Here is a 26285-nt window from a genome sequence, read left to right on the forward strand (position 1 = left end):
AAATTAATCATGAAGTGCAGGCCAATTATTCATATCTTGGTTGGTTGATGGAAAGAAATTAATGAATATTGATTCATGAATAGGCATTTTTTATTTGTTAAAGGCAAGGGGACATTCACTAATTGAGTTTGATACTTTAAAGAATGTATATAATATACCACAAAGCGAATGCAATTAATTTCAGAAAGAAATTATTGATATGGAAGTTGAAAGGCACCTTTCTTCAGGGAAGATACCTTTGAGAAGAGGTACCATCCATTTAGGGCCCTGGAGGCAGAGAGTAAGGGTAATTTTTATCTTGTTTAGGTACAACACTGGCATTAACCATTGTTTACCATTGAAGTGTAATGCTATCAATTAACCACATTAGACTGAGAGTTGTGATTAATAGTCTTTCATCACCTTAAGACATCAACACATCTCACATGTTGCTGGCCTGGTTTCAAGGCAGATACTGAGGGAGGAGTTTGGGCATAACAGCCTTTACTGGGATTTCAAGGAGGGAGGAGTCACAGGTGCAGGGGGCAGGCCAGCTCATACAATTCATATATAGATACATTCATACATAACAGTGGTTGCACCTCATTCACCCCATCTTTTGAAATAAAGTCTGGCGGGGTGATGTGATTCAGCCTGTCCAGTGGTTTTGTTTGTCATTATGAACGTTGTAAGGTTTACTGTGATACAGCTGCTGACTCCCGAGCGGTATCTTGCGCAACAGGCTGTGCCTCTGGTGGCTGAGGGGGGTTAATAGGACTGTGGTGTTGCTCAGTCTAGAGTTAGGCTGCTGCACCAGGTGCAACTAGTGGGGCCAGCTGGCCGGGATTACCGTGAGATGTTGATTGGTTGGTCAAGGAGTCCCCTGGATGCGCCAGGTTTCGGATGGAAACTGTGTCCTGCAGCCCAGTAAAACTGCCACCGACATTAAAAAGCAATTTCAATGATACTCCATGACTTGCTGAGTATCTCCAGTGTTTTCTGGTTTTAAGAAAAGAGACCAAGAGATTCAGGGTTTTTTAAAATTGCAATATTGAATAGAAAATCAAAGAAGTATCTCTGAATATGTGCAAGGAGTTGGAAACTGTTACAGGAGAGGTATTGAAGCTGCTTAAAAGGGCATACACAAGAAACACCAGAATGATGTAAGGAAAGAAGAAATCTTTACAAATTAACTTTTCTCGCACAGGAGCAGGTGCCAAGATGGGATGTGGCAGAAGTTTACCAAATGCTGTGTTGAATGAGTACAAACTGGAATTAACAAAACAGCATAGAATTAAGATTCTCTTTGGAAAAATGCAAAGCAGTTAGAAGATGTTTTCATAACAATTAGATTGTGGAATAGTTTACATTTCACAGTGTGGGGGATTGCACCAGGAATATTGCTTCACTTAAAATGGAATTATACAGGTATTCGAAATGGAAAATTTATAAATAGAGGAATAAGGTTTGAAAAGCTAAAACCACAGGGATTCAAAGGACTGAATTTGACATCTTACATGATACCAGACAATGAGGTAAATAATCACAATTGCTTTTAACCTCTGATAGAAATGATTGGGGCTTTGTGTCCACATTTATAAAAGTTAATTTATTTGTACTTTTAAAAAAATTAACAGTTGCTCAGAAACATTCAATATTGTTGAATTTTGCAGGGCATGCAGTTCTATATTTGCAGCCCTGGAACATTGCCAGGAGGCCATTGAAATTACAAGTGAGGACCATATCATTCAGGTAACCTAATGAGAGTTCAGTATATCGATGTTTATGCGAGTTACTTGCGCACTTAAATTCTTCTGTTCTGGACTTTATTCTTTCTAAAGCAACTTCAATTCTTCAGATCAAATGATTAGAAAGACATTTGCACTCTTTAGCTGGACAAATCCAAAAGCTAAAGAGTCTTCCTACCTGATGGAAACACAAGGATTTGCATCTCAACACTCAGTTCTCTTCCCATTAGTTTCAAGCCTTCTTTAAATGTGCAGATCCCAGGTTCAGGTGTTAGGGGGCAGTTATCAAAAGATTTTGATGGGCAAAATAGAAGAAGAGGGATGAATTTAGGGCCTATAGTCAGGGTTGTAACATATCTCAATTTATTTCCTTTTCACCTTTCGAGCATTCAGTTCTTGAACAGTGGAAATTAAATGACTCATTTCTTTTAATGGTGTTGAATTCATTGCTGCTGTTCAAACCTTATCATATTTTCTGGCGACAGCAAATTTAGTTACAGCGTGGCTCCATTTATGCCTGGGTTCTTATACCCTCTTGAGTTTAGAAGAATGAAGGATGATCCTTGTGTCTTAACAAGGTAACTGCAAGAATGATGCCACACTTGGTTCGTGTTTAGAGCAAAGGTTCATTGACTCAAAATAAGAACAGAGTTAAAATGAAACTTCCTCAGTAGAGGGATTCAAGCTTTGGAACTTTCTATGTAAAAGCACTACAGAGGCTCAGCATTTTAAAATGTTAAAACATATTTTATGGAGAAACTCAGCAGGTCAAAAAGTGTACTTTATATAGCAAAGAGAAAGAAACACAAACAATATTTCGGCTTGAGCCCTGCATCAAGGTGTCAAGTGGTATATAAAGTACATTGTTTTATGCTGATTTTCTCCAGCATTGTCCGCAGACTTTTGTGTTTTACTTTTGAGGGTAATGTGTTGAGTGCAGGGAAGTGTTATCTATTGAATGGTGGAGTAGGCACAAGGGGCTGAATGGACTATTCCTGCTTTTATTTCTCATCTTCTTTTGTTCCTGACAGTGCAAGTCCAAGTATTTTATTATTATTCACATAATTTTCATTATGGATCAGGAAAAGTGGTAAAAGTAGCCTGTTGAAAAAGAAATGCAGACCTTTCTTTATTTAATAAAACAAAACAGCTACAGTTTTTGTTTCTAACACAATATTTTCTAGTTATGTCATTACCATTATTTATATCTAATGTATTGACATCTTGGTTTTGGAATCAGGTTAGAACTATAGATCCATAGAACATTACAACACAGTCCTTCTAGACTGTGCCAAACCATTTTTTTTCCCTAGTCCCACTGACTTACACCCAGTCCATGGCCCTCCATACCTCTCCCATCCATTTACCTGTCCAAATTCTTCCTAGATGTTAAAATTGAGCCGGCATTCACCACCTCAGCTGGCAGCTCGTTCCACACTCCCACCACTCTCTGAATAAAGAAATTCCCCTAAAACTTTCCCCCTTTTACTCTTAACCATTTCCTCTGGTTTGTATCTCACCTACCCTCAGTGGAAAAAAAAACTAGCTGCATTTACTCTGTCTATCCCCCTCATAATTTGAAATACTTCAATCAAATCAACCCTTCATTCTTCTACACGCCAGGCAGTAAAGTCCTAACCTGTTTAACCCTTCCCTGTAACTCAGTTCCTGAAGTCTGGGCAATATCCTAGTAAATCTTTTCTGCACTCTTTCTATCTTATTGATATCTTTCCTGCAGTAAGGTGACCAAAACTGCGCACAATACTATAAATTTAGCCTCACCCATGTTTTATACAACGTTACTATAAATTCCTAGCTCCTATACTCAATACTTTGATCTATGAAAGCCAATATGCCTAAAGCACTCTTTACAATCCTATCCACCTGTGATGCCACTTTCTGGGAATCAAGTATCCATATTCCCAGGTCCTCTGTTCTGCCGCACTCCTCAGTATCCTATCATTCACTATGTACGTCCTTTCTTGGTTTGTCCTTCCAAAATGCAACACCTCACACTTGTCTGAATTAAATTCCATCTGCCATTTTTCAGCCCATTTTTCCATCTGGTCCAGATCCCTCTGCAACCTTTAAAAACTTTTTTCACTGTCCACGATACCTTCAATCTTAGTTTCATCTGCAAACTTACTGATCCAATTTACCACATTATCATCCAGATCATTAATATACCTGTAGAAACCCTTAGGATTTCCCTTCACATTGTCTGCCAAAGCAACCTCATGTCTTTTTTTGTCCTTAGTGATTTTTCTTGAGGTCTTTCTTGCATTTTTATATGCCTCGAGTACCTAATTTGCTCCATGATGACTGGCCAAGTGGTGCCCTGCCTGGCCTGCCTGTTCCCTTTATCTCTTCTGTCACCCACCTACCCTCCTCCTGCCTCCTAGGTATGATAGTGTCCCTGTAACTCCTGTCTATCACCCCCTCTGCCTTCTGAATAATTCAGAGTTCATCCAACTCCAGTTCAAATTTCTTACTCGGCTTGTCAGGAGCTGCAGCTGGATGCACTTCTCACGGATGAAGTCAGGGATACTGCTGGCTTCCCTGACAACCCACATTTTGAGTCTGGGTTCTGGTGTGGTTGTGCAAATGTAGCCTGTGAAAAGATCAGAAAGAAGGGGTCATTGTTGGAATGACAACCAGTACTTAATATAAGTTTTCATAAGTATCATGTTCTTATCTGATTTATTCCTGATTTAGGGCTGTCTAACGCAGGTACTGGTTCCAAGGAGTAAACAACACCATGCAGTTGTCCCATAAGAACCTAAGACCAGTGCTGACATCAATGAATATCCATTCAGTTTCTATATATTACCAGTGGACCAGAACACTCTTCAGACCCCCATATCTTGTTACTCAGTCACTAATTGCCATTAGTCAGAATTTTTATGCTGGATTCAAGCTTGCTTTGCACTTCCAATGCTGCCCAACAGTTCTCAGCAGAGATAGTTGGTTTAATTATCATGTAGCTAGGAAGTGAGGAGAGGTGTCAAATCATTTGGCATCCTAGTCAATCCCTCTCACCCCATAGCAGCTCAGAGAGAGCACATACTACATATATCGTCACCTAGAGATGAGTTGGCTGGTTTCAGCTTTGTTTAGCTGTCAGCCAGGAGGGTTACTACTCCTGAGGATTATTCAGTCATCTTATTAACAAGAACACATTAGGCAATGATCAGATCAGGCTTTGTTACATCAACAACCTCCTCATTCTCCATCTCCACTGATCCCTCTGTGGTCAATTCTACATTACGATAGAAATTCTCTTCCAAGTTTCATCATCCAGACTCACACATCAGGATGGTCAAATGGACACAGATTCAGTAGTGGTGATATTAAGTTCAAGTTTATTATAGCTGAATGTCCATATACAACCAGATGGAACAGCTTTTCTATGGTCCACAGTGGACATACACAGGCACAATACACAGCATATAACAATCATAAATATAATATACAATTAAAAATAAATATATAAAATATTTTGGGATGATTTACTTGGTTACTAAATACCGTTCATCAATCTCATAGCCTACAGGAAAAAGCTATTTCCCAGCCTGTCGATCCTGATTCTAATGCTCCTATACCTTGTTCTTGATGGTAGTGAGTCAAAAGTACTCTGTCCTGCATGGAAAGGGTCCTCAATAATCCTTTGAGCCCCATTTAAGCCACACTCCCAGTAAATATCATCAATTAAGGAAAGGGAGACCCTGTAATCTTCTTAATATCTTAAGATGCCACAAAGGGGTAGCCTCATGAAGCAGACAATATGAGATGTTAACTAATCAATAGACACAGCATCTTGATTCATTGAAAACCTAAAGGGTAACTCCAGCATCAATATCTTAGTGGGATTGAGAAGATGCTCCATTTACAATAGATCAGAGCAGGCACAAAGAACCATAGAAGCAAAGTATCATATAGCACAGACACATGCCCTTCTGCCAACATGTCCACATTGATTATCAATTATCCATCTACACATAAACCTTGGTGATTTAAGAGTTCATCTGGATACTTAAAAGATGTAAGAATATCTGCTTCTTCCACCCACTCAGGCAGTGACCTCCACATTCAAAATACCTTCCTCAGAACCTTTCTAAACTTCTTATCTCCTAGTCTAGACCCAGGTACTATAATTTTTGATACCTCTGCAATGGGGAAACATTTCCAACTCTTGTATCAACCCAAGCAACCTCAAAACTTTGTATCCCCTTGGTGTCCTTTGTTCTAAGGAAAATAATCCAGCCTATCCAGTGTCTTCTCTTATCTGAAATGCACCATTTGAGGCAATATTGTGGAGAATCTCATCTACACCCTCTGCAGTGCAACCATATCTTCCTATTTAAATTGCATGTTGAATTTCATGTGTGCCCTAACGATGCTTTATAAAATTGTGCGGCAACCTCCCAAATTTTGGCATGTTCAGTTTGTATTTGAGCCACCTTATCTATTCACACATCCACCAAGGTCATTCTGTTTCTCAACACACCCTCAGGCCCTACCATTCATTGGGTATGTCCTACCCTCATTAATCCTCCCAAAAAGCACCACCTTACATTTATCACGATTAAATGCCATAATTCTAGCCATTTTACCAATGATACCATATCCTATAGTCTAAATTACTTTCCACACTACTTTTGTCACTACTGCTATGGAAATTTTTTACTTTACCAGGTCAATTATTATCTTTTGTTCAAGTTCTCAAGAGAATAGACCAGGAACTGTAAAATTTGTTGTTGGTTACAGAATGGCAATATTGCCATTCATATGAACCAATAATTTCACCGTGATTCCACCATGAACTTAGCTAATGTGATCAGTATTAAACATTTCTGGATACAGAAAAATGTTTCTTTTACCAATACAAACTGATAATCGTAGATGGGGTTTAAGCTGAAAATTAAATGTTGATTTCTTTTGCAGTATGTGAATCCAGCATTTGAACACATGATGGGTTATCAAAGAGGGGAGCTAATTGGCAAAGAACTTACTGAACTACCCAAAAGTGACAAAAATAAAGTGGATCTCCTGGATACAATAAATACATGTATCAAAAAAGGAAAGGCAAGTGATTCTTTCCATTTTTCATGTCAATGGTTTGCTTTACCTTTCCATGGGTTCTCACAATCTAAGAATTGGTTTATGTATTTCCTTTCTTTCAACAGTGACTCTCAATTAGAAGTATATCAAAGATTTAGAATATTTTGACTATCCCAAGGGAAAGGGACTATATAAATGCAAGTCTTTCTTTTTAATTTGCTAATGTGAACCATTTAATTTGTCACACAAGTAAGTTCAGGCTACAGAGAGAAATTTCATTTTGAGAGCAGTTCAGTTAGTCAACCCATAAATCGTATAATAGTAACTTATAGCACATAGTGTAGAATCAGGAGTCTGATCATGACGGCAAAGAATCTGGTGGTGTGTTATCCCACCAACAGGAGGAAGTTGATGAGAGTGTGGCCAGAGTAGGATGAGTTTTTCAGTATGATGGCTGCTTTTCCTCAGCAGCTGGAAGTGTAGATGGAGTCGATGGAGGGTTGGGAGCTTTGTGCGATGGTTTGACATCCATTCACAGCTCTGCAGCTTCTTGCAGTCGTTGCGGTCATAGGTATTGACGGTAATATTTAAAACTGTATAAGGAAAGGAGGAATTCAACCTAATCTTGAATTAAAAATGATTAGCTACATTTACCTAATTAAAGTCAAGTAAAAGGTATTCCAATTATCCACTAATGCTACTCCCATCCCTACCCTACTCTTGCCGCCAATTAGCAACCCAAAGTTGGTCATTATCAATCTGGAACAAGAATATTCAGCTTTCAGACTGAATGAAGAGAAAACCTCAAGGCTCAGATCTGATGAAGCAAAATTTGTTCAGTCTTAATTTTAAGGTTATATTTTGGGATCTGTTCATCACTGGCAAGTCCATTGCCTAATGTTAATTGCCCATAAAAGATACCTGTGAATCACCTTCTTGAACTGCTGCTATCCTTCCGGTAATGTTGAAGGTACATTGTTAGGTGGGACATTCCAGGATTTATAGCTGAAAATCCAGCAACATATTTCCAAGTCAGAATAAATGTACAACTTGGAGGGGAATGTGTAGATAATGGTGTTCCTAAGGACTAGATGCCCCAGTCCTTCTTATCAGAATAGATCACATTTGGGAGAAGTTGTGGAGTAGCCGAGGGGAGCAACAGCAGTGCATGTGCTGTAGCCACAGAAGAGGAGGAAATAGGTATACAGAGTGATGGATGGGTACCAACCAAATACCTGACTGTTGTTAAACTGTTGTTAACTAAAGCGTTGTTGGAGCCATACTTATCCCAGCAAAGTGTAGAGTATTCCATTAGAGTATTGCCTATAGATTGTGGAAAGATATGGGGTGCCAGGAGATGAGGATACCTAGCACTTGGACTGCTTTTAGAGCCACATTATTTATATGGCCAGATTGACTTGATTTCTGGTGAGTTCCACAAAGTTCAGTGTGGACAAATTCACTGATGACCATACCAATAAATATCAAGATAAGTATTTGGATTCTCTCTTGTAAAAAATGGTCATATCCTAATGATATTTTTTGTTGTGTAAAAATCAACCCATACCTGAATGGTGTTTGGGTCTTTCTGAAGATAGAAATGAACTACTTTGATTAGAAGTTGCTAATGGAATTGAACATTGTTCACTCATCAGTAAACACCACTAAAGATGGCTCGGTCAAAGCCCTGCCCTGAGGAGCTCCTCATGTAAGTTTGCTGGATGATTGACTCTGACATCTTTCACAAACATCTTTCTTTATACAAGGCATAATGCCAAAAGTTGGTATTTGCACTGTTTGAAGCCCATCGACTTCAATGTCACTAATACCTTGATGCCACAGTCAGTCAAGTGTGAACTTGATGTCAAGAGTGATCAGTGTAATTTCAGCTACAGAAATGGACTGTTTGGACTTCATTTAGACCAAGGCTGAGATAAGGACTGGAGCTGAGCAGACTTGGTGAACCCAAACTGAGAACCAGTGCCTGATAGCATTATCTGAGACATTGATGATTGGGCGTAGATGATTAACTAGATTCCATTTTTCCTTTTTCTGAACTGGACATCAAAATTAAGTTATTATGATTCTAGGACAGAAACTAGTGCTGTAACTATACAGGAACACCTTGACTAGAGACAGCTAGTTATTTTTTCAGACATATAGATCGGTATCAGGCCCTTCCAGCCCACAAGCCCATGTGGCTCAATTGCACCCAATTAACCAACAACCCCCACATTGTTTAAAGGAGTGGAGGAAACCAGAGCACCAGAGGAAACACACACTGACACGGGGATAACATACAAATTCCTTACAGACAGCACTGGTGTGAACACTGGTCACTGACACTGTAACAGTGTTGCACTAAATGCTACACTATCCGTGGTGCCTGATATTTTCAGTACTGCAGGTGGGATGTTGTTTTGTCCCACAGCCTTTGCTCTTAGCTGCAACTTGGACTCAAGAGTAATAAACCAAATAGGTCTGGGTTCCGTGATTATTGGGAGTGTTACGAGCCCAGAGGACCCCAAAACCCAGCAGCAATAGAAATTCACCAAGACAATGGTTAATTAAACAAAAGTTGCTTTTAATTTTCTTTAAACATAATAACAAGATCAAACTTTAACTTATTACTATTAACTTAATGTAACCTCACTTAACCCCCTTCTAATTCAAAGTGCACGTGTATGTGATGTGTATATGTTCAGGGAAGTTTGTTGATTTCACGGTCCAATCTCACTTCTCATTTCTCCTAGTTCACCAGAATCAGGCAGTTCTTATACTGTGCACAGAATTTAACATTTATGAATCTTCACCAGGCTCTGGTGCTTAAAGTTAAATGGTTACCACTCTTGAAGGTTCTTGTTGGTTTCAGAGAGATATTTGTTGCTCATTAGACAAACACAAATTGATTTCCTCCATTCATTCACTTCAGTGTCTTACTAAAGAAACTTGCCCCATCATGGGTTTTCCAAATGATAACCACTTCTTCCAGGCCACCATAGAGTTCCTCTTTTTGCCCTTACTTCAGGAGAAACACTCTAGCTAGCCATTTCCTCTTGTACAAGGGTTTTGAACAGGCTGAACTCAGAATTCACAACCCATCTTCAAAATGGGGTCTTTCAACAAGCCTGCCATCTTGCCATTTTGCAGCCTCAACTGCTACTGTAGAACTGACTGCTCTCTCTCTTTCTCTGAGAGAAGAATCTATTTGCTTTTTCCTCTCTCTGCTTGTAAAAACCAAAAACCTCTCCTAAGACTCCAAACCCAATGTTTGAAAGATCTTATCAATACTTTGAGCCTAGACTTTATTGCCCATACACAATAGATCAGCATTTTTCATTGCTTCTGCAAGGCCAACCAGAGCCTCAATGTCTAGCTTCAGCAAAGCTCTTCCATTTTAAATGAAGTATCTTTGAGAAGGGTTACTCTGTTTGTGAAGTGACCTACACTAAACCCCCCACAATCTATCTCTTTTAGAGACATATTTATCCATAACCATACTAATATAACCCATAACAGGAGGATCATCTACAGCTGATAATGGTTGAATGTCTCTAACTTCTTAATATAAGCAAGGGGATTATTTAATTTTATTTGCCTGCCACGCTTTAATCAGCCAGTCTTCATGCCAGCAAACAAGGCATCAGTATAAATTTAATTTGTTAGTATAGTTCTCAGTGCAAATGCATAAAGTGAATGATTAGCTTTGATCCTCTGCTGTTTCTCCCATTAGTTTTGCAAGGTCAAACTGAAAGCCACGTGTTAAGTTGGGATTAGAACCATAGAGTTACATGGCACAGGAAGATTATTCTGTTTATTGTGCCACTGCAAGCACTTAGAAAACATATTTGTTGCCCAATCTCCTTGCCAATGTTTCTTGTTGACCTGCAGTTGTTTTACCTTAAAGTATTACATAGAACAATACATCACAGTATAGGCAATTCAGCCCTCGATGTTGTGCCTACCCACATATTCCTTAAAAAAAAGTACTAAACCCTCCCTACCTTATAACCCTCTATTTTCCTTCGATCCATGTGCTTGTCTCTCAAATGCCCTAATGTATCAGCCTCCACCACCATCCCTGGCAAGGCATTCCAAACACCCACAACTCTCCCCTAAACTTCCCTCCCTTCTCTTTGTACATATGTCCTCTGGTGTTTGCTATTCCTGCTCTGGGAAACAGGAGCTGACTGAAAACCCTATCTATGCCTCTCATAATCTTGAAGAATCTCAATCAAGTCTCTTCTCATCCTTCTACGCCTCAAATAGAAAGGTCCCAGTTCTGCTAACCTTAGAACAAATACAGCACAGAAACAGGCCACCTTGGCCTCTCTAGTCTGTGCTAAACCATTTATTTTCCTAGTCCCACTGACCTGAACCCATCCCATAGCCCTCAATACCTTTCCCAACTATGTACTTGTCCAAAGTCTTCTTAAATGTTAAAATTGAGCCTGCATTTACTACTTCAGCTGGAAGCAGATTTCACACTCCCACCACTCTCTGTGTGAAGAGGTTCCCCCTCATGTTCCCTCTAAACTTTTCACCTTTCACCCTTAACCCATTTCATCTGGTTTGTATCTCACCTACTCTCAGTGGCAAAAGCCTATCTACATTTACTTTGTCTATCCCCTCATAATTTTAAATACCTCTATCAAATCTCCCCTCATTCTTCTACGCTCCAAGGAATAAAATCCTAACCTGTTTAACCTTTCCCTGTAACTCAGTTCCTGAAGTTTGGGCCTCATCCTTGTAAATCTTCTCTGCACTCTTTCCATCTTATTGATATCTTTCCTGTAGTTAGGTGACTAAACTGCACACAATACTCCAAATCTGGCCTCACTAATGTCTTATGCAAATTTAACATAACTTTTCAACTCATGTACAGAATACTTTGACTTATGAAAGCAAGTATGACAAAAGCTCTCTTTACAACCCTATCCACCTGAGGTTCCACTTTCAGGGAATTATGTATCTGTCTTCCCAGATCCCTCTATTCTACTGCATTCCTCAGTGCCCTACCATTCACCATGTACGTCCTTGTACAACCTCACACTTGTCTGTATTAAATTTCATCTACCATTTTGCAGCCCATTTTTCCACCTGGTCCAGATCTCTTTGCAAGCTTTGAAAACCTTCTTCGCTGTCCACACCTCCTATCTTTGTGTCATCTGCAAACTTGATGATTCAATTTATCACTTTATCATTGATAGTCCCACAATAGTCCCACTAGTCACAGGCCTCCAGTCTGAGAAGCAACTTCCACCACTACTCTCTGGTTTCTCCCATCCAGCCATTATTGAATCTAGTTTACTACTTCACCATGAATACCTAGTGTCAGAATCTTCCTGACAAACCTCCCATGTGGAACCTTGTCAAAGGCCTTCCTAAACTCCATATAGACAACATACACAGCCTATCCTTCGTCAACCTTTCTTCCTCGAAAAATCTATACGATCGGTTAAACATGACCTACCATGCACAAAGCCATGTTTCTGGCTTTCCAAATAATTGTATATCCAATCTCTTAGAACACCTTCCAATAATTTGCCTACCACTGATGTCAGGCTCACCAGCCTATAATTTCCAGGATTAATTTTGGAGCCTTTTTTTAAACAACAGTACAATGCAAGCTACATTCCAATCTTCTGGCACCACACCCATGGCCAAGGATTTTAAATATTTCTGCCAGAATCCTGCAATTTCTACACTAGCATTCCTCAAGGTCCAAGGGAATATCAGGCCCAGAGGATTTATCCACCCTTATTTGCTGTAAGCAAGCATCTCCTCCTTTTTAATCTGTAATCTTTTCTGTCCTCCACTCCTCTATCTGCTTTAGTTCCCTTCAATCTGCAAATCTAGTTTAAACCCACCACAGCAGCACTAGCAAACCTGCCTAAATATCCAGAAACCTGAAACCTTCCCTGCTACACCATGTCACACCAGCCACATCTAAAGCTGTATTATCCTCATATTTCTAACTTCATCAGCATGTGGCATGGGTAGCAATCCTGAAATCACTACCTTGGAGGTCCTGTCCTTCAACCTAGTGCCTAACTACCTGAACTCTCTTTGCTGGACCACCTCAACCTTCCAACCCATATCATTAGTCCCTACATGGACCATGACATCTGGTTGGTCACCCTCCCTCCTGAGTATGCCTTGAACTCAGTCTGAGATATCTCAGACCCTGGAGGTAACAGACCATCCAGGAAACTCGATCTCATCCACAGAACCTCTTATCTGTCCCCCTAACTATGGAATCCCCTATTACTACAGCTTGCCTCTTCTCCTCCCTTTCCTTATTAGCCATAGAGACCTGATCGCCATGGCTTGTGCCTGGTAGGTCATCCCCCACCAACAGTATCCAAAATGGTATACTTGGTATTGAGGGGAACAGGCACAAGAGGTCCCCTGCACTGCCTGCCTGTTCCCTTTCCCTCTCCTGACTGTCACCCATCTACCTTCCTCCTGCCTCCTAGGTTTGATAATGTCCTTGTAACTTCTGTCTATCACCCCCTCTGCTTCTCAGATGATCCGGAGTTCATCCAACTCCAGTTCCAATTCCTTAACTCGTCTTGTCAGGAGCTGCAGCTGGATGTATTTCTCATGGATGAAGTCATCAGGGATACTGCTGGCTTCCCTGACAACCCATATCCTACAAGAGAAACATTCCCCTGACTTGGCTGCCATATCCACATTCATTCTATCTCTCTCTCTAACTCTATCTCTCCCTATCTCTTTCTCTATCCCTCTCAATATCTTTCTCTTTGTATCATTATCAATCTCTCTCTATTTGTATTTCTCTCTATCTATCACCACTGCTCTTTTTGGATTTACTACCACACTCTGTCTAATATGCTGGTAACATAGCTCCTGGGGGAGGTGAAAAACCAAAGAAAAAACCTGTGGCCTATTTCAGGAAAAACTTTGGGAAATTCCTCCCCGACTCCCTAATGGCAATCAAACAGAGCTCCAGGAGATCACTGAAATATGTGATACATTACCAGCAAGACTTATTCTAATATTATTATTATTCAATTATTCTAATAGATAAAAGATCAAAAATTGAGCTTCTCTTCGCTGCTATTCTTGCTGGGCCTCACTGTTTCTGGGCTCCTCACTGCTGCTCCCACCAGGCCTCACATCGCTGAGTTCAGCTCCTCGCTGCTACTTCCTCCGGGCCTCACCATGTCCAGGCCCCTCGCCGTTGCTCCCGAGAGAACTTCTGCTGCTGCTCTCACCAGAACACCTGCTTTTGCTGGAATTCCCGTTCTCAAGACACTGACAAGAACCTTGCCTCATAAGACTCATTTTCCAATCCAGGCAACATCCTGGTAAATCTCCTCTGCACCCTCTCCATAGCTTCCACATCCTTCCTATAAAGAGAACAATACTCTAAGTGTGGTCTCACTGTAGATTTGTAGAGTTGCAACATGACCTCTCTACTCTTGAACTCATTCTCCCTATTAATGAAGCCCAGCATCCCATGGGCCTTGTTAACTATCCTATCAGTCTGTGCGGCAACTTGAGAGATACATGGATTTGGATCCAAAGGTCTCTCTGTTCATCCATACTCTTTAACTGACCATTAAACTTGTACCCAGCCTTCTGGTTTGTCCTTCCAAAATACATCACCTCACACTTATCTGGATTCAGCTCCATCCACAACTCCTCCAACCTTCATATCATCTGCAAACTGACTGATCCTTCCAAGACCTCTTTATCCAGGTCATTTAAGAAAATCACAAAGAGCAGGGTTCCCAGAACAGATCCTTGCAGCACTCCAGCAGGCACGGACCTCCAGGCAGAATACTTTCCTTCCATTACTACTCTCTGCTTTCTACTTGCACGCTAATTTTTAAAATCCACACAGCCAAGGTTCCGTGGATCCCATGCCTCATGACTTTCTGAATGAGTCTCTCCTGGAGGAATCTTGTCAAATGCTTCACTAAAATCCTTAGAGACCACATCTAATAACCATATAGTTATCCAATACCCTCCTGAAAGTTTCTTTTGAATTTCTTCCACCGCTCTTTCAAGCAGGCACAAGATCAAGTTCCTCACTCATTTAGATGAAATTAGTACACATTGCATGCAGTCTTTCAAATGTTTATTGCCATAATGTCATTTAATCCATCACATCCTTTACAGGAGTGGCAAGGAATTTACTATGCAAGGCGAAAGGCAGGGGACAACATTCAGCAAAATGTTACAGTAACACCTGTGATTGGCCAGGGAGGGTAAGTGTCATTGCTTATTGCCAAGAAAACTGATATGAGCCAGAAACAAAATAAAATGAACTGCAACTCTGGATTTAATGCTGCCTGCCATGTTCAGGGCCGAGGGTGAGTGTTCTATTTTTAGCTATCAAATCTATAAAAGAAAAATTAACTCTCTTAAATTTACTGATACACTTACAAAGGTTTTACATCAAGCCAGTAAATCTTCCATGGCTGCTTTTCCTTCATATAATGGTTAATTATTTATCTAATAAAAAAGGTCATTGAATATTAACCTCTTTGTTCAGCAAGTTTTAATCTTGCTCTCTTCCACATGCCAAGGCACTGCATTATGCGCTGGAATACTGATGTAATAAAGAAGGAGGAATAAGGGTCATTGTATCGAATGCCACAAAATTTTCACTGCAAAACTGAAGTAATCAATCTTGTAGCAATATTCAGCACTATGTTTTGTCTTCATTTAGCACTCGAGTAATCTAATCTTGTGATCAATACCAGTGATTGAGTGTGACATGTTCAATTTTCCTCCATTAAATGTGAAACAGATTAAAAGCTCCTATAAATCTTGCAGCTGGGTTTATTTGTAATAGGAACATGTCACCCAGTGGTTCAACTGTTGAAGGAAATGATTGACATTACTATTGAATGACAGTTGAGAAGTATCACTATGGGCATTTTTAAATTTATTTACAACACAATTCTGCCCATTGAAACCCTTGCCCCCCACTACACCCAATAATACAATCCCATATGTTTTTGGAGCTACACTGGATTTGACCCCAGGTCACTGGCACATAATAGTGTTACACTAACGGTTATGTTAATCATAAATATACACTAACCGCAATGCTGATTAAACTATCCATTTACCAAAGTTTGTGATAGGACTAATTGATTTCCAGTAGGATTTTCAGGGTGGAGAACAGGGCTAATTTGGACTGGTAGGACTCGGGCAATAAATTAACCATCCATTTACATTGTTCTTGATTTTTATTTCCTCAGGTGACAGCACACCTGTTGCCCAACCATACCAGAGCCCATCCGAGGCTAGAGCTGGCAGATTTGCCTTCACCTGTGCATTGAGCTGTTTCTGTTTTGGTTTTGGGCTGCCATCTGTAATGACGGCAAGGTCAGGACAGAAAGGAAGCCTAGCAGCCTTGATCAAAGGTCACTTCAACTGGTCTTTTTCCTCTGGATTCTGCTCTTCTGAAGATGCAAATAGAACCCAGATAGAAATGTCCACCACTGTTCCCAGCTGGTTGAGACAGGACAATAGATTTTTGGTTCACTCCTAGGATTGCTTATTGTATATGTCAACATATAAGATGGAATTTGAACCATAAAATTGTCACCCCAAAAGGTGACAATTCTTATATGCCAAGCATAAAATGCAAACCTTAATATCCTGTGGTTTAGAGTGTCCCCCATGGCTATGGAGACCCGCAAAAAACACTCGCATAACTCCTACAGTCCTACCACTAAATATTTTTCACCTTTAACTTATTTTGCTTTGTCTTGGTGTAATCAAATGAACTAAAATAGACAAGACCAAAGAGTGGTGTAAACAGTTCGAACACAGACCTATCAATAGTCTCGTGAAGCAAAACTGAGTTTATAAATTAAAGAAAATTCCTGCAGTGTACTTTATGTCAACATTTCTAATATATTACCGAATAATATTATGCATTAGTAAAATCAGTAAATCAATTTCAAGTAAATGGTAAAGTTATTCTTGACACCATGTTTGTTCCTGTAAAAGAACGGATGCCTAAGTGATATCACTAGTGTTTACGTTACACCAGCTGGAAACATTTGATGCATATTATGGTAGGTAATTGACAGTATTTTGCCATTATCTGAAATGAATTGGCTAAATTTTAAATAACCAAGACTGTCTTGCTTAGTAGTGTGCTTAACAGCATCACTGCACTGGTCAGTGGAATATTGAGGCAGTAAACTCTCAGCGGTAAGTGCCAGTCTTGGAGTAGTCTTAAGACAGCAAGTATAGCTCAGAACCCACATATTAAGTGGAAATTCTGGGGGGTCATCTGATACACCCAGTCGCCTTATATGCCAACATATATGGAAGCTCTATTTGTAGCATGGTCCATCTACTGTTGAGCCCGCAAGTAGTCTTGTGTGGTAACTTCACTGGCTTTAAACCTAATTTTCAAGTTGCCCTGATGCTGCTCCCAACATATTCTTCTCTCCTCTTTAATCCATGACTGGACATCTCCATCTATGATGAAAAATAAAGCAATTGTGCATTATGTCTTTGATTTTCATTTTCTTTTTTGAAGCTTCTCAGGATCTAGAGAAATGAATTGAAGTACAGAAAAGACCAATAATTTGATGTTGTGTTTGTAACATGGGTGCTTAAAAGATGTGTGTGGAAATAGAAATGTGAAGAGGTTTCATTTTGTTTTGGTGTAGATCTATTAATGGGATTGTCAATCAGAACATCGTCCCATGCATAGTTTAGCAATCACAACTCCAAATATAACTCTTAAAATGATGCCAAGAGCAATTTGTGTATCCATAGAAAGAATAGCCTTTAAATTACCAGAACATCCGGATTGTTAGCTATTAAACGATTGAAACACCATAAACGATTGAAACATGAAAGTAGTGGACAAAGTTGGATTGTTTTCTCTGGAGCGTTGGAGATGGAGGACTTGATAGAAGTAAATAAAATTACAAGAGGCACAGGGAAGATTGAGTCTTTTTACCAAAGTAGAAATTTCAAATACTGGCGGGTACAGCTTTAAGGCAAGATGGATAACCTTCAAAGGAGATTTACAAGACTTTTTTAAACCCAGTGCGTGGAACATACTGTCAAGAGAGACGATGAAAAAGCAGATATAATAGCGATATTCAAGAGGCACTTGGATGGGCTCCTAGACACGGAATGGAGGGATATAGACTATGTGCAGGCAAATTGGATTAGTTTAATTTGGCATAATTGTCAGCGCGGACTATTGTAGGTTAAGGGCCTGTTCCTGTGCTACACTGTTATATGATTCAAGATTCTTTTATTGTCATGTAATAAAACATAAAATTACCAAAATTTTCTCTAGTCTACCGTAAGGCAGACAGATTTACCATCAGCAGAAATTGCCCGGCATCCCTTATAGTCAGAGAAAGATAAGCAAAAGTTAGTTCCACCGTCACCCCTGTCACTGAGTGTCCATGGATTCTCCTGTGCTCCCACAACCTCCACAACCATGCAGCCTTCCACTGAAATCATCCAAAATCCAGATCAAAATCTCCGACACCATCTGGAAGCCCTCAGTGTATCCTGCTTCTGATACCTGGTATCCCTTCAGCCAATCTTCACCCAGTCCACAGTCTGGTGCGAAACCCTTGAATGCAGTCGCCAGCAGCCTGCAGTCTGCGTGTGTTCCTCACCTCGAGTCACCAACTGCCCACCACCTGTGTGTTCTTCAGCTTCAGAGCCCCTTGCTGGTCCGCTGCCATGGTCACCATCCCGTGGATCGTCTCCTCTGCTTGGCCTTCTCAAACGCGGGCTGGTCTCCCCATTTTCTGCTTCCCCAGAGTCTGCAACCCCTTGTGGTTGCTGACATACATAGCGGCCGCCATCTTGGGCCCAGTCCCTGCGGTCACAGGATTTTAAAATAAATTACTTTATTTTAAAGCCATCACAGAGCCGTCAGCAGTCAGACTGGGTGGTTGGACCCCGCAGCAGATCGCTGCGTCTCTGCTTTCCGCTCTCTGTGGGTCCACACCAACAACAGCACTGCTATTAGAGTAGCTCTGGCAGCGCCACCATTTTTTATGTTCTCTATCACACTATTAGGACATTGATCTGAACAGAGATTAACACAAGAAAGATCCTAGTTAAATAGTTATTGTGGTGAATTCATATAGGGTAAAATCCCTGTAACCAAGAAAAAATATTGCAGAAAATAAATACAAAAGTTAAATTGGCACCACCAATCCAGGCAACACATTATCTCAAGCAACCAGAAAATTCACTTATCCAGCAGCTACCAATTCCAATACCAATAGGTGTTGGCTACTAGGGGATTTACTGTACATGCATTAAGGTCTTAAAAGATTCTTTGTTGTTTTGTTTGTAATGCATTTGGTTTGTTGACATTTCCCTAATAGTGTACAATAAGTGGGAGCTCAATACATTATATGGCTTGACCGATAGACAAAGAAATCAATCAATATAAAATCCTGACAATACAATTGACAAAGTAAGAATTTGGGTTTCCTTCCATAAGGAATATCTTAACCATTGGTGCTTTGCAATTGGAAGAAGTCCCTTTGCCAAGTCTTGTCAGATACTTGATCATATTCTACCAATTCCCTTTGGAGTAAACTCTATTTTTTCTGACATCAACAGGAAAATTAAGCACTTTGTGTCAATCAAGAAATTGTGCAGTGATAACAACAAGCAGGTAAGATACCTCACTATTACCTACACAATTGTAATGTATTACAGTAAGCAGGTAAGATACAAGCAGGCAAGATACCTCACTATTACCTACACAATTGTAATGTATTACAGTAAGCAGGTAAGATACCTTACTATTACCTACACAATTGTAATGTATTAGTAAGCAGGTAAGATCCTCACTATTACCTGCACAATTGTAATGTATTACAGTAAGCTGGTAAGATACCTCACTATTACCTGCACAATTGTAATGTATTACAGTAAGCAAATAAGATACCTCACTATTACCTGCACAATTGTAATGTATTACAGTAAGCTGGTAAGATACCTCACTATTACCTACACAATTGTAATGTATTACAGTAAGCAGGTAAGATACAAGCAGGCAAGATACCTCACTATTACCTACACAATTGTAATGTATTACAGTAAGCAGGTAAGATACCTTACTATTACCTACACAATTGTAATGTATTAGTAAGCAGGTAAGATCCTCACTATTACCTGCACAATTGTAATGTATTACAGTAAGCTGGTAAGATACCTCACTATTACCTGCACAATTGTAATGTATTACAGTAAGCTGGTAAGATACCTCACTATTACCTGCACAATTGTAATGTATTACAGTAAGCAAATAAGATACCTCACTATTACCTGCACAATTGTAATGTATTACAGTAAGCAAATAAGATACCTCACTATTACCTGCACAATTGTAATGTATTACAGTAAGCAGGTAAGATACCTCACTATTACCTACACAATTGTAATGTATTACAGTAAGCAGGTAAGATACCTCACTATTACCTGCACAATTGTAATGTATTACAGTAAGCTGGTAAGATACCTCACTATTACCTGCACAATTGTAATGTATTACAGTAAGCAAATAAGATACCTCACTATTACCTGCACAATTGTAATGTATTACAGTAAGCAAATAAGATACCTCACTATTACCTGCACAATTGTAATGTATTACAGTAAGCAAATAAGATACCTCACTATTACCTGCACAATTGTAATGTATTACAGTAAGCTGGTAAGATACCTCACTATTACCTGCACAATTGTAATGTATTACAGTAGACCAAGGATTTTAAATGCTGATAAACATCATCGCAAACGGTAGTGAACTTCTGTTTGTGATTGTTAACGATATTCACCACTTCTTTTTCCCTGGATTTAAATTGAGCTTTGAGTACTGAAATTCTATAGGGCTCACATTCTCATTTTTCCTAATTACTGCTGCCCTATTGAAGCTGAGGAGGTCACTCTTCAATTTCTAAGTAATTAGCTTTAACTAGAGTTTCACTCAGGAAACTCTGTATTATTCGTGGCTCCGCATCAATTGTGAAGATCTGCTGCTGCAAATCTTATTATCCATTTGAATCTCTGGAAAATGTATTCCTCCTAACAGGAGAAAATGGGGAAGCAGGCAGCTGTAATAGCAGCAGGCTATCTACACAATTCTGATCCTAAAATAAGATTTGCTTTCCTTCAAAAGAGATTTTTTCTGTTTATTCCCCTGTTCTCTTATTTTCTGGCATTAATAGTATTTGGCTGTAAAAGCACATTGAGGAACTCAGCTGGTGTCCCTAGGTGGTAAAGGAAATTACTGACGTTTAAGGCCTACGCCTTTCTTCGAGGCATAAGGCAGAAACAAGATAACATCTGGATCAAGACTGGAGAGAAAGGGGGAAGAATGGGATGGGGAGGAGTCCAGACCAAAAGTCAAAAGGTGTTAAAGCCAAAAGGTATTTGGCTGCACAGATACCACCCTCCATTAAACCATCCTTATGGTTTTCCACAAGATTATTCAGAAGTTGGAACCTTGATTGTTTATAGATCCCTTTTCCCTGACCCTGGAGCAGCCATTCTCAATGGGGGGGGGGGGGGGGGGTCCCCTACAGCCCCATGGGGCCACAGTACATTTGACTAAAAACCTTGTTTTCTTTTCACCTCACACAACATAAATGTTTTTAATGTAGTCCGTAGAAGTACTTAAGAAAACAAGACTTGACTGCTTCACAGGCAAGGGGGTCTATAGCTTTGAGCAGTTTAAAGGGCCCAAAAGTAGGTTGAGAATGGCTGCTCTAGTATATTAGAAACACTGAAAGCACCTCTGCTACGACTTGGCTAAGGTCAGCTAACCCAAGCACAGATTAGGAATCAAAACAGTTGCCTTCTAATTGTACTCAAGTAGACCAAATCGTCTGCTTCCATACCATTTTAACTTATTATATAAAATAATGCCTGCATGAATCTGACAGACACTGATCACCTGCTGACTTGAAATAGCACTTTTGGTCCCAGACTCCAAAAAAAGGCTTATAGTAATCAGCTTTGGTTTACCTCAGCTAAATTTGCCTGATGAGAGGCAAGTTTACTTTCCGAGACGTGGACTTGATTACTCACTGGCATATTCTGTCGTCTTTTGTTGAATCCATCCATCCACACTACTCTTAATACTGTCCAGGTTATACCATGACATACAAGAACCCATAGCTGTAATAACCTCTCTATGGCTTTATATCTACACACATGGTTATGACAATCTTGAATCATGAGACTGTTACTGCCTTGAATTAACTTTTGAATGTTGTTTAAATTGTTTACTTCAGGGTCTTTTTTTTGTTTGAATCAAAGCTTGGAATGCAATTATTTGCTTTCAAACAAGTGTTTCAATTGGGCATGTGTAGCCTTTTTCAGAATGTAGGCTTACAGCCCACATCTCTGAGCAATGTAATTCTCTTCTGAGAATCTACAAGGCTATAGAGTTTTAAGGGGGTTGAATTTAATTTTTAGAGTATTTGTAGCCCCCATATTTGTTCACATCTGGCAGTGAATATGTAGGGCACTGAACAAGTCTCCCAAAGCACCTTTAGGAAAACTTCAAATTTTGAGCTGAGGCATGTTAGAATTGCAATGGGACAGAAGGAGAGTCTGTAATCCCAGAAGTTTAGGGTCATTGGACAGCAGTGAAGCAGGTTATTTTACAGGGATGAGTACTTCCAACATTTAACATTTGCCTTTTGTAGACTTCTTTCTGTTTAATCAACTGTACAACACTTCAATACTCCTGAAGCAGCAAGGATAAACATAAATATTGTGAATACTAGTACCCTGAAATTTAAAAAGAAAATTCCAAAATTGTACAGCAACATCTAAGCCAGAGTTAATAAATTACTTAGTCAAAGGCAAAAAAAAAAAAAATTATTAATCAGTCCTTTTTGTGGGGCCTTAATTGAAATGTGGTGGATTTTCCTAATCTTTAAATTTAGACCTTGTACCTTGTACAAGGACTGCCTAAAGAAATCTCTTGGTGCCTCCCACATTGACCACCGCCAGTGGGCTGATCTCGCCTCAAACCGTGCATCTTGGCGCCTCACAGTTCGGCGGGCAGCAACCTCCTTTGAAGAAGACCGCAGAGCCCACCTCACTGACAAAAGACAAAGGAGGAAAAACCCAACACCCAACCCCAACCAACCAATTTTCCCTTGCAACCGCTGCAACCGTGTCTGCCTGTCCCGCATCGGACTTGTCAGCCACAAACGAGCCTGCAGCTGACGTGGACATTACCCCTCCATAAATCTTCGTCTGCGAAGCCAAGCCAAAGAAAAAAGGAAAAAAGAAGAAATTTAGACATACTGCGTAATAACAGGCCCTTTCAGCCCACAAGCCTGTGCCACCCAAATTCCACAATTAACCTATAACTCCCACATGTTTTGAAGGGTGGTAGAAAACTGGAGTGCCCACGCAAGGGGAGAACGTACAGACTTCTTACAGACAAAGCCGGATTCGGACCCAGATCACTGTTGCTGTAATAGTGTTGCATTAACCACTAGGCTAACAGTATCAATCTGTGCCCCTTCGTAAATCTACTGCATTGTAACTTGCAAACCATACAGATTCATTATGGCACAGAACGAGGCCACTTAGCACATCAGGTCCATGCCATTTCCGAGAAGAACAGGCCTGCCGTTTCCCCACAGCTCAACAAATGACTCCCTCTTGAGTGCCTAACCAATTTCCCTTTGAAGGTCCTGATTGACTGTTGTTTCCATCACCTTTAAAGGCTGCACATCCTGCTCCCTCATTATCTCGTTGCTTTTTCATCATAATATGTATGTTTTCTGGACCTATTTCCAGTAATAGCTGTCCTTTCCAAGAGGTATTATTTTAACATGCACCAAAGCCATGAGTTATTTCCTATTTACTCAAACACTAACACACTTGATTAGGTTTTAAATGATAAAATATATTGCTTTTGAATTTTTAAAGTCAACCAAGTGGTGAGAGCTCATTGAGACAGATTTATTTTTTGTGTGGTTTTCATTATCAGCAGGCCTTCAGGAATAAATACTATACTCCAAGAAATAAATTCATCAAAATGTATTTCTCAGAATTAGACCCCTTTCTATTTCCATTTAGCTGTCAGGTCATTTAGAATCATGGAATAGAAAAAGGTAAGGAACACCATTTACCATTCATCACATGCTCTATTTTCTCCATACTCAATGACCCTCCAACCCCATATTACATTAGCCATTCCCTTCCTGAATAATTTTGCCTCAACTTCTCTCCCTAGAAGTAATTCCATATCCTGATTGTTCACGTGGAGAAAATTGCTTTGAAACAAGATGTGGATTTTCTTTTTAACGATTTAACCCTTGGACTTCCTCTTTTCATAAAAATTAATATAATGTAATTTTCCAGATTTTGTTTTCCAATACTATAATGCTATAAAATCACTGCCTACATGCCCTCCTTTGAAAGCTGGAGCCAAATCCTTACTAAACTTTCCTCAAAACAAACTTTCAAACCAAGAATCCCCATGGTTCTTCTCTTCACATCATCCAATATTTTGATGTTTAATTTATTTTATTTTAAATTTACAGTTCATGAGCCCGTGCTGCCCCAATTACACCCAACTGACCTACAAACTCCATACAATTTGAAGGGTGGGAGGAAACCGGAGCTCCCGGAGGAAACCCACCCGGATACGAGAAGAACATACAACGCTGGACTCGAACCCATGTCACTAGCACTATAACTGCTAGGCTAACTGTACCTTAATGACATGAACTGGATATTTTACAGGGTGGCTGACGCGAGTGTTTGAATGAAAATCAAAAAAATCTGACGATGCTGGAAATCTGAAGTAAAAATAAAAATGCAGGAAATACCCCAGCAAGTCAGGCAAAACCTGTGGAAAGAGGAACAGAGTTCGGGTAAAGACCTTTGTTGGAACAATCCAGTCTTTGACCTGAAAAGTTAGTGAAACACAAAAACTGCAGATGCTAAATGAAATGCTCCATAATTTTGCGATTCTTCAAGAACAGAGATGCCCCATTTTAAAAGCAATTGGAATAAGCAAATTCCCAAATCTTATATTCTCCTCATTCCTCATGATAAAGTCATGGACAAAGTGTCAAAATATTTGAAAGATCTAAAAACATGTATGAATTTTTTAACCTGACATGCTGTTTTATAAATCCTATATTTTACATCACATAATGGATGCTCATTTCTTTTACTGAGGTTAATTGAATGATAGTGTTTCTTCCATCAGATCTATAATGTGCAGAGTGATGAGAAATATACAGAAGAAAATTCTCAATCAGGTGAGACAAACCTCTTGCTTTTATAAATGAGGGTGTTTCATAACCTGTGATAGACAAGTGTTGTCATTAATAGGAGTCAGTTAAATAGGAATGAGGGAGGAGTTTTGGCAAGAAAATTAGAAACCAGTCCCACTGGACTTCATTATTTCCCTATCTCTCACCCCCTTTCAAGATGCTGCCTCCACCACCACTTCTGACAGCTTATTCTAGATACCAACTATGCTTACTGTGAAAGTTTGACCCCTCAGATTGTCTTCCAACCTTACGCCTACACCCTCAAGTTTTTGGACACTGCTGTATGCATCTCTCAATTTTATATACCTCTGTTGGGACACCTCTCAGCATCTGTGTTCCATGGAAAATAGATCAAATCTATCCAATTTCTTCTAATCACTCAAGCTCTCCATCTAGGCAGCAAGCTTATGAACTTTTTCTGCAGGTCACAAAAGTCCTGGAGAAACTCAGCAGGTTATGCAGTAATCATAGAAAGCCTCTTTCTCTTCTTTGCTCTCCCACCTTCATCTAACAGCTGTTATTCAGTGCTCCTCCCCCTTCCCATTTCCCCTACTTCTTCTTATTGGGCATCTGCCTGATTTCGGCACTCCAGAAGAAGGATTCAGGCCTGAAATATGGACTGCCTTTTGTCTTCTATGGATGCTACCTGACCTGCTGAGTTTATCCAGCATTTTTGTGTGCTGCACTAGAACCTAGCATCTGTAGATTTCTTGTCTATCTCTCTAGTTTAATCCTCTCCTTCCTGTAGTTTGGTGACCAGAATTGCACTCAATACTTCAAGCAAAGTCAAAGAAACATCTTGTAGAACTGTAACATGACGACCCAACTCTTGTACTTAATGCCTCAGCTGATGTAAGCAAGCATGCCATACAGTTCTTCACTGATCTGTCTACCTGTCCCCATTCAGGGATCAGGTACTTTTCCCCCAAGGTCTCTCTGTTCAACGACACACCTCAGGGCCTTATAACTCACTTTATATGTACTATCCTGGTTTATCTTCTCTAAATCCTCACTTCACACTTGTCTGAGTTAAATTCTAACTGTGATTCCTTTTCCAACATTCCAAGTTAATCTAAAAGCTATTTCAATCTTTGACAACCTTCGTCACTGTCCACTTTTACACCAATGTTAGTGTCATCTGCTAACTTACCAATTATGCCACCTACATTCTCTTCCAAACTGTGAA

At 39.8% G+C, this 26285-nt stretch overlaps 1 protein-coding gene across 1 annotated transcript in view; it reads left to right on the forward strand.

Moving 5' to 3' along the window:
• Positions 1-26285, forward strand: part of pde8b (phosphodiesterase 8B) — a 300182-nt gene that overhangs the window by 199313 nt on the left and 74584 nt on the right. Inside the window, exons 7-11 of the mRNA XM_069938086.1 lie at positions 1653-1731; positions 6672-6812; positions 14940-15028; positions 19401-19455; positions 25033-25084. Coding sequence (XP_069794187.1) covers positions 1653-1731; positions 6672-6812; positions 14940-15028; positions 19401-19455; positions 25033-25084 — 416 coding nt within the window. The remainder of the gene's footprint in view (positions 1-1652; positions 1732-6671; positions 6813-14939; positions 15029-19400; positions 19456-25032; positions 25085-26285) is intronic.

The sequence above is a fragment of the Narcine bancroftii genome, chromosome 1, assembly GCF_036971445.1.
Source record: "Narcine bancroftii isolate sNarBan1 chromosome 1, sNarBan1.hap1, whole genome shotgun sequence".
In the NCBI taxonomy this organism is placed as follows: domain Eukaryota; kingdom Metazoa; phylum Chordata; class Chondrichthyes; order Torpediniformes; family Narcinidae; genus Narcine; species Narcine bancroftii.